We start from the raw sequence: 12,739 nt of genomic DNA on the forward strand, positions 1-12,739 counted from the left end.
CCAGGAAAAAAAAAAAAAAAAAAAAAAAAAAAAAAGCAAAAGACTGAGAAACTATCAAAGATCAGAGGGGTCTAAGGAGACAGAACAACTAAATGCAACGTGGTGTCCTAGTTTGGATTCCTAAACAGAATAAGACATTGGGGGAAACACTGGAGATTTTTCAATAGACTCTAGTTTAGGTAATAGTATTTACCAATGTTAATTTCTTAGTTTTGAGAAACATACCATGGGGGCGCCTTGGCGGCTCAGTCTGTTAAGCGTCCGACTTCACCTTAGGTCATGACCTCACAGTTCATGGGTTTGAGCCCCACGTTGGGCTCTGTGCTGACAGCGCAGAGCCTGGAGCCTGCTTCGGATTCTGTGTTTCCCTCTCTCTCTGCTCCTCCCCCATTCATGCTCTGTCTCTCTGTGTCTCTCAAAAATAAATTAAAAAGTTTAAAAAAGTTTAAAAATAGAAACATACCATGGTTATTTAGGATGTGAATGTTAGGGATAGCTGGGTAAAGTCTTTTTAGGAATTCCCTGCACCCATTTTCTGAACAATAAATCTAAAATTATTCCAAAATAAGAAAATAAGAATTTAAAGGCCTCTGCTTGGTAAACATTCTATTAAATCGAGTCTTTAACAATAACTGTTCACTTTATGTGGTTGCATCTCTTAATGTAATAGCAAATAGATAAGATACTACTGAAAATACCCACTCTTTTTTCTTGATTACCCATTACCAGATTTAGTCTATAGCAACATGGAGTGCCAAAATGGAAACACTTATGCTTTCCAACTCATATTTAACTCATTTCGACATTTTAGTGGAAAATAACTGTAGTTACAAGATGGGCATTATAGCCAGTGAGTGTGTTTGTGTATTTCCATGAATATTATAAGGCTTCATTTGACATCATCACGGCTCGGGAGATGTGAGCAACAAAATATGAAGGTTACCTTGGAAAGCATTGTTCCTTAGGAAGGAACAAAATCATATTACAGGGATCTGGTTTCAGTTCCTTTCAAAGAGAGTCTTCCTACCTCACTAGGATTCTAAATCCATTAATAAATAGAAATAAATATTGAAAAACTATATATCTCCCATTTTGCAAATTATAGTTTTATTGATCTGCTCTAATCCCTCAAATTTCTACTCAGATTCATGTAACTTCTGTTTTCACTTCTACAATATCACTACTCCTACAAATACCTCCGCTACCAACCACCCACCAGCGTTTCAGCTAATAAAAGCAAAATCTAGGGATGTCTGGGTGGCTCAGTTTGTTGGGCATCTGACCTCAGCTCAGGTCATGATCTCGTGGTTCGTGGATTCAAGCCCCATGTCGGGCTCTGTGCTGACAGCTCAGAGCCTGGAACCTGTTTCATATTCTGTATCTCCCTCTCTCTCTCTGACCCTCCCCTGGTCACGCTGTCTCTCTCTATCTCTCTCTTTCTCACAAATAAACATTTTTTAAAATAGTTTATTGTCAAGTTGGTTTCCATACAACACCCAGTGCTCATTCCCACAAGATGCTGGCGAGGATGTAAACAAAACATTTTTAAAAAATTTAAAAAAAATCTAAAAGTTTCTGTCTTCCTGTGACAAATACCATAGACTGAGTGGCTTACACAACAGACCTTTATTTCCCCATACTTCTAGAGGTTAGAAGTCTAAAATCAAGGTGCCAGCATGGTCAGGTTCTAGGGAGAGCTCTCTTCTTATCTTGGAGAGGGCCACCAGTTCACTGTGTGTTCACATGACTTCCTTGTGGGGACACAGGGTATGGATAGGGCGGGAGAAAGCAAGCCCTCTGGGGCTTCTTCTTATAAGAGCACTTATCGCCTCCTGAGGGGCCCACCCTCATGACCTCATCTAAACCTAATTACGTCCCAGAGGCCCCCATCTCTAAATACTGTAATGTTGGTGGGTATGAAATCCAACGTGAGAACTTGGGAGAGACCGAATTTAATTCATAACGGTGTTCAAACTCCAAGAGTTTCAGATACGAGTGTGTGGAAAATGCTTCAAACACGTATGCTAGATCCTTTCTGCAGACCGTCTTCGTAAATCTTCAAATAGCAACTTCATGATGTATATTGATATTAATTTATAGATAAGGAAGTTAGGTCTTAGAGAAGTTAAAATAACTTCTGCAAGACAAGGCTTTTAAAAAAATAGCAGTATGTGCTCTGAAAATCAAGACATTCTGGCAAAAAACGATGTTCTTGGGCATTACAGTAGAATATCCTCAATTTCAATACAAATGTGTGGGATTTATACTAATGACTGAAGGAAATGATTCATCTGGGGCAAAAATTAGTTCACACTGTATTGTAGAAGGAGTAATTTTCAGAAGAGAGTAAATGGATGCATTTTTTTTGTTGTCATTCAGCTGTGTATTAATAAATGTAAATAGCCATATTCAAATATGGTTACTAATATTCAAACCATTGTGAAATTAACAGGAACTCACTTGCAGTCAACAGAGTATTTAGTTTGTTAATATTATATATAACATAATAACCGTAATTATTAGAGTTATCTGAGATCTTTAAAAGTATGTTGGTACAAGCAATGCTTTTTAAAATATATGTAAATATCCATAATGTTTATCAATGTGCTGACCAAAGTCTGCTGCTAAGGGTATTTTATCTGTTTTGCATTATACTGCCTCTGTTAGTTCATGACTCCTCTGTAGCCTTACAGAGGCATGAGCTGTGTATATTTCATTTCTATTCACTGTCACCATGATCATGTGATATAGGTATTCTTTTCCACGAGCTAAGAGATGGGGTACATGCTCAGAAGTTACATGGCTTTCAAAAGGGACTGAGCTGGAATTCCAAGTCCAGTCTTTATGGTTCCATATTCCGAGTTTCAGAGATCATTAATATTTTTATTTTTATTTTTAAAAATGTTTATATGGTGCTCTGATTGTTCTCTGCAGAATATTTGGCTCTGAATATTCTGAATCTGAATTTTGTATTAGTAAAAGAAAGTTTCCCTACATGTGACTTTACCGTGTGTGGCAAATTGCACTTTGTAAGTTAAAGGAGGTAACCTTGTTAAGAAACTACTGTGCATGAGGATGTGGGCCCATCGTGTTGAGTCTTCCCTCTGTCCCACGAGGTGCCCTTCATTACGGGACATTGAATGATTATTCTAAGGTTGCACAGCTGGTAAATGGCAGAGCCATGATATGAACCCATCTGTTGGAATCCACCACGTTGGGTGAGGTCATTGCAAGGATGCTCCCACCAGTTGACCTGAAGACTGGACTGGGGCACTGTCCCCTGTCCTTGGAAGGTACCTTCCACGCACGGAACCTGTAGGCAGACCCATTTCAAACAGAGTCTTGAACGAGCAGTGTGTTGTTGAGGTCACCTGGACTGAATATGTGACTGAACCCTGTTAAGGCTTCTCTGTGAACTTTTTTAAGATTCAGCCACCATGTGGTCATCCAAGACAAGCCTTGTATGTGAGTTCCCTTGCTCGGTGAACCTGCCACCTACCGACCTGGGGTGGCCTGCCTCTTTCTTGGGTCTCTCCTGGCCCAGATTTCACCCAGGGAACTCCCAAATTTGCAAACTAACACAGAATTTAATTTATTGTCCGCTATACCAAACTGCCGTTTCTTGTATGTTCGCATTTTCTAAATTTATTACCTTAAATTTACTTAAAATAGAAAGACTTTTTTTAAAGTTAAAAAAACAGAATCTATAATGCTAAATAAACCCACGTAGAATTGAATTGGAGCTAAAGAAACCACCTGCTGATACTATATTATAATCAAAACGGACAATTTTTTATAGTATGTTACTGTGAGGGTGGAAATAAATAGGTAGCTAGAACACAACGGCCTCACCCCAAGTGTGTAGGAAGGACACCAGGAGACCTGAGGGGGTGATGTAATGTCCTATTTCCAGGTGTGTGGTTAGGAGTCATATGACACAACAGGTGTAGCTCAGTGAGGTCAGGAGGAAGACGTATGCCCGTGTGCCCAAGCTCAGAGTTGTCCTTCAGGTGCGTTTTGAAGCTACTAGGAAGAAGCTAAAAAGGGAGCAAGAGTCAAGTGGAAGTGTGTGCATTGTTATTCTGTTTTTAGGAATGGTCTTCCACGTGATTGGTCAAAGAGTGCCTTGTAACGTGGGAAGCACTGTCATCTAGTTAGTAATGAACCATGCAAGCTCCAAAAAAGCTATATTATTTGGCCAGTATTAAAGAAGAAAAGAAGAGGGGAGAAGACAGGAGTGGAGAAGAGAAGAAAAGAGAAGAGAAAAAAGTAAAGAAAGAAAAAAAAGGAAAGAAAAGAAAAAGAAAAAAGCATAGTACAGCAACTTTGCAGTTTAAATAAAGAAATAGAAGAGAAATACAGCGATCTAAGTCTCTGATGTTTCCTTCTGTGCATTACTTTTTTTATTAAAAAATTTTTTAACATTTACTTATATTTGAGAGTGAGAGAGGGACAGAGCACGAGTCGGGGAGAGGGGGAAGAGAGAGAGGGAGACACAGAATCTGAAGCAGGCTACAAGCTCTGACCTGTCGGCACAGAGCCCAGCGCGGGGCTCAAACTGATGAACCATGAGATCATGACCTGAGCCAAGGTCAGATGCCCAACCTGGTGCCCCTCTTCTGTGCATTTCTTTATGGCTGTAGAGAATGTATACTCGAGCAAAACTGTGCTAAATGTTGGAATTTAAAATTGTGGCCAGGAGCACCTGGGTGGCTCAGTTGGTTAAGTGTCCGACTTGAGCTCAGGTCATGATCACACAGTTAGAGTTTGAGCCCCATGTTGGGCCCTGCACTGACAGCTCAGAGCCTGGAGCCTGCTTCGGATTCTGTGTCTCCCTCTCTCTGCCCCTCCCCTGCTTGTGCTCTCTCTCTCAAAAATAAACTTCAAGAAAAATAAAAAATAAAATTGAGGCCAATTTGCATTTCTAAAACTCTCCAATTACTGAAAGGAGACTCATTACTTTGCTGTAAACATACCTGGGGAATGAAGGTGACAGAGTGGGCATCAGGTGACAAGCTAACAGTCTGTATTAATTACTCCTCTGAAACTGAGGCAAAGCCTAGGAATGATGGCTTGTAGGTGTGTGATACTAGTCATGCTTTTTTTTTTACTAGAGCTGAAGAGATGTGTGCTCTCACAGAGGTGTGTTCAAATCCTAACACAGTCACCGTCTTTATCCTAAAATGAAGAAAACCTGCCTCATGTAGTAGAAATGAGGATTAAATGTGTCTATTAATTTTTAGATGCATTGCACATGATACACATTTAACGAATATTAGTTCCTATCAAGCATAAAAGAGTAAGACAGATGCTTCCGTCATAAAAACACCTATCTCCCTGCTTTCTAAATTAATATGTGAGCATTTGGGCTTTTAAAGCAAATTCATCCTATAAGATAAGCATTTTTAAATGTGCTGATTTATGAAAGATGGAATATAGAGCATTATGAAAGGGCTTGATCTCATGAATCGTGACTCAGAGAAAACAAAGATGGTCTGTCACTGGCATGCTGAGATAAATATTTTATATGGTATTGATACCACATGCTTTCGTTAGATTAAAGATGATTGAAGCTAGCACGCTGACCACCTCATCGCATAAGATCTTTTCACCAAAAAATCATTTTTATATTAAATACTGTGTGTTTTCAACGTTTGCTATAATATTAATGAATACTCTGGTTAAGACCCAAAAAATGTTCTCTCTGTAAACACATTTAACGAAATTATTTCCAGTGGGTTAATTGAATAGATAAGTTTCTGACATTCCAAAACTCCCGCGGAAAGGTAGATAATAAGATTCCTTCATTTGCTTTCAGATTTTCAGACGATGCTGGTTGGTTTTCAAGAAAGCTTCTAGTAAAGGACCCAGAAGGCTAGAAAAATTTCCAGATGAAAAGGCAGCGTATTTCAGAAACTTTCATAAGGTAAGTCACCGGGTTTGGAATCACTGGGGAATAACCAGACCCTTGGCAACCACTCGTGGAGACATTTCTTTTGATAGATGAAATCCTCAGAGGCAAAATGCATGACCAGGATAGAATGTCCCTGTTCTGAGAAAACGCAAAAGTTATTTTTCTCCTTTATTTTAATCATCTGCTGTAAATGCCAGTGGTACCTCTGCAAAATGAAAGACTCATTTTTATTGCTACTTTGCAAAATGAGATGACTCATAATTCAGCCACATCATTTCCCAAGGTGCTGAGTAGGCATTTCCCTCTGTTCAGGTTAATTGTGCATTTGTTACTTTGATTTAAACTGTGGGCAATATTTAGGAAATAAAACTTTTGAGGCAGGCGTTAGCAGTGCTAATGACTCTGCTAATGTGCATGGTATTTGCTGTTTATCGCTTTCGCAAGGAAGGATCATCAAATATACTCGTGTGGAGATGTAGCCACACGTTCTGTGAATGAAATATCCATTTACCAAGAATTAAAAGTATGTAGGAAACAATCCTAGAATGATACTAAATATGCTACCTAAAGTTGTGTTTGGTGATAACATGAGAACACAGTTAAGTATTTGATAATTAAATGGCCAGAATTCATGGTCAGAACTCAGAACTGTGAAGCTGTATTGTCTGTTGACGAAATGCTTCAATGAGCCCAGTAAAAAATCTAATTTCTCATGGTTGGTAATGCAGAGTAGTTACCTGAACAATGTAATGATTTTTGTGGAATTTATTTTATGTGATATATGGTCTAATTCCTCCTTTTATTAAAAATAGGGTGCTTGCCAAGGGCTGGGGGCAGGGCAGGATAAGTAGACATAGCACGGAAGATTTTTAGGACAGTGAAACTATCCTTTACGTTACCATAATGGTGGATGTATGTCATCAGAAATTTGCTCAGGCTCATAGAATGTACAGCACTGACAGTGAATCTGACTATAAAGTATGGATTTGGGGTGATTGCGTTGCGTCAAAGTCAATTCATCACTTGTAACAAATGTAGCACTCTGGTGTGGGATGTTGATAAAGGGAGACGCAGGTGTATAGGGAAATCTCTGTATCTTCTGTTCAATATTACTGTGAACTTAAAAATTCTCTAAAAACACTTTAGTTTTTAGTTTTAAAGGACTTTACCTTTAAAAAATGGATTATTCTATACTCATGTATAGAATACTCTATTACCAATTCTATTACACAAATAACCAGCAATAATTTATATTGTATTTGAAACTATATCAGAGAGCTTAACATTGGGATTTCTTTAACTCCCTATAAGGTATCTAAGTATTAATATAGATTTATGGTCGGAGAATCCAAGTTCAAGTTCCTGCCCAGCCACTTACTAGCTCATGGGAGTTTGGTTTTCTCCTGAGTACATGTCATATTACATGTGTCTTTTGAAGACTACAGTGTACATATTCTAACCTATATGAGCAATTATTTGAAGCCTAAAGTTATACTGGTATTTTGTATTAGGATTATGATCATGGCAATATTTTTAAACCTGACTTAATGAAAAACTGCAAAGTTGTGAAATGTGAGTCTGTGACCTTTCGTTTTTGAGCAAAATTTTAAAAGGCAGAGCAGACTGTATACTCTGGATTCCTGGTCAGAACCACCCACTGGTCAGTGCGGGATGTTCTTCAGCCAATGAGCCCAGAGTCTATGCACTCAAGACTCAGGTGGAATCTTCGAGAAGGAAAAAGATCACCCTGGAAAATCATTTGTTGAGAAAGATCAAGAAACTTAATCGTGTGTGTGTGTGTGTGTGTGTGTGTGTGTGTGATGAGAACATTAAGATCTACCCTGTTATCAACTTGCATGTAGATAATACAGTGTTGTTAACTATTGTCCCCATGCTGTGTGTTAGATTTCCAGAACTTACTCATCTTACCCTCTGACTCCTGGTGAGGGAGATGCTATCTGACCTTAATTTGGTCATCATTTCACAATGTACACATGTATCAAAAGATCACATTGTATACCTTAAAGTTACACAACGTTATGTGCCAATTCTATTCAGTAATAAAGTGGGAACAAGAACCTCTTGACCACATTACACAGTGGGTAAGATTGTAGGCTCTAGGATCTAGCTTGCATATGCAACAGTTGTGGGAAATTGCATAAACGGTTTAACCTCCACGTGCCTCATTTTTCTCCTCTGTCTGATTAAGATTACGGTAGTATAACCGATTATAGCTCAAAAACGGTTATTGTAAAGAAAAACGTGGTACTATCGACATAATGAGATTAAGTATAAGACATAAGTAACAAATTAAATTTTATAGCTAAGTATACAACTAGTTACTTGGCATACAGTAAATTTTAGTAAATGTTAGCCATTTTTTTAAATGTTTAATTATTTTTGAGACCGAGAGAAAGAGAGAGTGGAGCGGGGGCAGACGGCAGAGGGCGGCCGGGAGCCCGAGGTGCGGCTCTAACTCCCAAGCTGAAGCTGGACCCTTAACCAACTGAGCCACTTAGGCGCCGTGATGTGAGCCGTTTCAGTCCAGGCTAGAGGTGATGGTGACTTGGGTGGTGGTGTCACTGTTGGAGCTGGAGGTGGAAGGAGGCATTTGGATACGATGCGTGAACACTGACAGGATGTACTTTGGGATTAGGCGTTGGGCACTAGTGAAAGGTAAGACTGGCGGAGATTCCTGAGTTTGGGTTTGAGCAGCAGACAAGAAGATGGTGCGGTTCATGCAGACGGGGAAAGCTAGGAGAGCAGACGTCGAGTGCAAATCCCACGCCTTCCCTGATCGGAGAGAGGAGAAATGGGAGAGGAGTAAGAGTTGCTGTCTTTTCCATTTTCCAGACAGGGTGACAGATAAGCGGTCATGCTGTTACAGAGACGGGGACCCTGTGCGGATGGGCAGTTTTCAGTGGTGAGGAGAAGGTGGCATTCTGGGCATGTTAGATTAGGTATCTTTACGGTACCTCCAGATAGGTATTTTCATCAAACAGTTAAAACTGCAGGCAGATTAGAGTGAAAGTGCCCAGTTTCCCACCATCACTGGATGGTGATGCTCAGGTGGGTTTATGCCAGTGCCTCTCTGTGAAAGCCTGATCAGTGCAAAATACACCTCTTTCTTCTAAAAGATGTGGACTTGGGCTCCAGCCGTGTGGTGACATTCAGGGTGCTTCACAGGGATTTCAAATCTATGTTTATCAAGAGTTACGGATCAAAAAAAAGTTAACACTGGACTGCAAAAAAAAACCCAGCTAATTCGAAAACTGAGAAAATTATGTAAAGTGCCACTTGAATGAGGAAATGCTAGTAAAATAGATGCTAAAATAGTAGAGTATTTATAGTAATTATCGAGACAGTTTAACTGGAACTTTCCATCTGAAAGTTTTAATAATTCTAAATTTCGTAATGTTTATTTATTTTTGAGAGAGAGAGAGAGAGACAAAGAGGGAGAGACAGAATCCGAAGCAGGCTCCAAGCTCTGAGCTGTCAACANCTATGTTTATCAAGAGTTACGGATCAAAAAAAAGTTAACACTGGACTGCAAAAAAAACCCAGCTAATTCGAAAACTGAGAAAATTATGTAAAGCGCCACTTGAATGAGGAAATGCTAGTAAAATAGATGTTAAAATAGTAGAGTATTTATAGTAATTATCGAGACTGTTTAACTGGAACTTTCCATCTGAAAGTTTTAATAATTCTAAATTTTGTAATGTTTATTTATTTTTGAGAGAGAGAGAGAGAGACAAAGAGGGAGAGACAGAATCCGAAGCAGGCTCCAAGCTCTGAGCTGTCAACACAGAGCCTGACATGGGGCTCGAACTCACAAACCGTGAGATCATGACCTGAGCTGAAGTTGGATGCTTAACCAACTGAGCCACCCAGGTGCCCCAAAAGTTCTAATAATTCTAAAGAAAGATTTGTTTATTTTTACTAACAAGAAAACCATAAAAAATACTGACATTTGCAATGAGGAAGACAAGAGAAGGTCGACCATCAGAGGCTCAGTGTCCTGCTCTTCCTGAAAACACCACCCCAGAGGTCAGATTGTGTTAATTTGTCCAAGCTCCGAATAGGTAGCCATCAAGGCAAATGAGCAGTTACAAATACACATTCATCATATTTTTATCCTGACATACACTTTTGCTTCTGCAAAATCAAAGACTGAACCATCACTTCCCTTGGATTTTTCCCTCTGTAGAATTGTGAATCCTTTGTTTTTGGAGAGCTATAAACTTCTCAGTTCCCTCTGATGGTCTGGTTAAATAAAGCGAGATCTCTTTATGTAACAGGTCGACATTTTTAAAATCTTTGTTTTCCTTTGAGTAATTCATGGTCAGTGCATATATTGGATCTCCAGAATTTGGAAAAAAAAATCTTCATTTTCAAGGTAACTTAAAATAGACTAATATGGATTTCCAAATTGTTCTATTTATTAATTATTAAACCCTGTAAACTTGTGCTTGGCCAGTTATTTTGATATGTCCTAAAATCTGCTATAGTGCTCAATAGCAATAAATCAAAATAATCAAATGAGTGATATGTTTCCAATCTTAGTGAGGAGCTTTATGAAAAATAGCTAAGGGCCAAATTATTTCTTCCCCAACTTTAACTTTGTGCTATGATCTATCTAGAACATACATATTATAAAGCTTATGAGTATTAATGGTCCCATTTAGACTTTTGATATGTTTACTGTGAGAGAAATCTTGCTGCATAAATCAATTTTTGTATGAAACTGCTATAAAATGGTATATACTTTCTTTTACTTCTTCATAGAAAGAAATTTGAAATTCAAATCACTAGCTGCTGAAGGAAGTTATTAAAAATGCATTAGGGATGGAAAAGTAGCTGTATATAATTGTCATAACAGATATTCAAAACAAATTTATCCTCAATGAAAACTGAACTAAGGCAATTTACATAGAATCAGCTAATAAATTTTCCTTAATTTTCTAAGCAGATGAAAAAGAAACAGTTCATAGAAATTTTAATAAAATAAATAGGAGTGCTGTCTGTAGGGAGGAAAGTATAAATAAAATCCTGAGAAAGATGAATGAAGACAGAACTGTGTGAATTTCCAGCGATGAGGACTACGTGATCCCAGAAAAATCAATGTCTGTATTGGGACCAATCTTATTTCCAAATCCCTTACAACTTGACATTGAAAACATCATTTTGTTCCATATGCTTTACTCTTGTTTTGAGTTGTCATTATTTATCTTTATGTAAAGCAAACATCTAAAAACTTGGGGAAAAGATGAAGACATCCTGGTGAAAAATAACCACCTGGAAATATAACGTATCCTTAAAGAATGAAGCAAAACTATAGGTAAATGTGTAAACAGCACATGTTTATAGTGTGTTATGTTGAACACTTTCATTTTCATTCCAGTGTCTATCTGCTTGGATGAGCACAATACTTGGTGTGATGAGAAGTGTGTTAAAGGCTTGGTGTTTCTTGAAAAGTCTGATCGAATGATTATCACTCTGATTATCAGAGTGAACATGAATGGACAGCTCTAAAATTAGCAAGAGAGATCAGGTGGTAAGACCTTCACGTGGAGGCATCAGCCAAGTTGTGACCTCAGAGTGATTATGTGATTATCAGAGTGATAATCACTCGATCATATTAGGGCATCTTATCCAGTTGTTCATTCATCCATCCATCCTTCCTTTCATCCATCCATCCATCCATCCATCCATTCATCTGTAATCTCTTATCTTGAAGAAGTCTCGATTTTTTTTAACTAAGCTCCTATTAACACACATAGATTCCTGCCTGACACAGTCACACCTAAACCCATGATCATTTATTTATTAGCTTATTCAGATTATCTGATCACATGCTAGTCACTGAAAGTGACTCAAAGAAATGGAATATGAAATGTTGGTTTTTATGAAGGATGAAAGAAGGGGGGAAATACCCAATACACGATACACCACCTATGTAATTAACATCTCTGGCAGATGGGTGGATGGAGAATGGACAGCTCTAAAATTAGCAAGAGAGATCAGGTGGTAAGACCTTCACATGGAGGCATCAGCCCTGTTGTGACCTCAGAATACTAATAGGGAACTCTCGGAGTTAAACTTGATCTTTGTAATATTTGAATCAAGGTCAATTAAAATTTTACAACATCTAAGACATCTCCAATGAGTATGACTCTGTGCAGTTTAAGGATGCCATGGAAAATAGATCACTCAGTAATCATGATTTTTGTTATAACCCATTGTTCCATAACAGATATCTGTTCACTGAGAAATAAGGAATCAGACTTTTAGAAATATCCATAAGACTGATCTGGGCTTGACTTAGAGTATACAAAAATATGATTTATGTTAGCAGAATTACTGTCTTTATTTGACTTTTTAAAACTATCCGTTTGTGTGTGAGGCAATCATCCGCAATGGTACTACATCTTAAAAAAAGTATAATATGACTTAAATAATACCTTTCCCTCACTCTCCTATGTGTAAAATGCAAGTAATACCATAACTCACGAAGTGCAATGATAATTTCATGTAATTAGTATGCAATGTGTAAAACAACTGTGGTTGTACAAGTCATTTCTGCCTCAGATTTTGCATCTTTGAAACCAGGGAAATAATTTGTACCAACTTTAGAAAAATGTTGAGACCAATTTGCATGATAAAGCAACTTGTAACTTCAAACAAGTGATTTTATGGGGAAGATCAGATAGTAATTTGAGAGAGAATATTCAATAGCAAAACCCTGTTATGACATTATCTCCATCATTTCTAAAGCATTTTTACATTTATTTAATGGATTTAGGGACAATGCTCTTTATTATTTCA

General features: G+C 38.1%; 1 protein-coding gene across 1 annotated transcript in view; it reads left to right on the forward strand.

Moving 5' to 3' along the window:
- The window catches only part of DOK6 (docking protein 6), a 258,557-nt gene that overhangs the window by 2,591 nt on the left and 243,227 nt on the right, over positions 1-12,739 (forward strand). The window contains exon 2 of the mRNA XM_077752730.1: positions 5,819-5,926. Within this exon, the coding sequence (XP_077608856.1) occupies positions 5,819-5,926 (108 nt within the window). The remainder of the gene's footprint in view (positions 1-5,818; positions 5,927-12,739) is intronic.

The sequence above is a fragment of the Crocuta crocuta genome, unplaced genomic scaffold, assembly GCF_008692635.1.
Source record: "Crocuta crocuta isolate KB4526 unplaced genomic scaffold, BGI_CrCroc_1.0 scaffold101, whole genome shotgun sequence".
NCBI classification, from domain to species: Eukaryota; Metazoa; Chordata; class Mammalia; order Carnivora; family Hyaenidae; genus Crocuta; species Crocuta crocuta.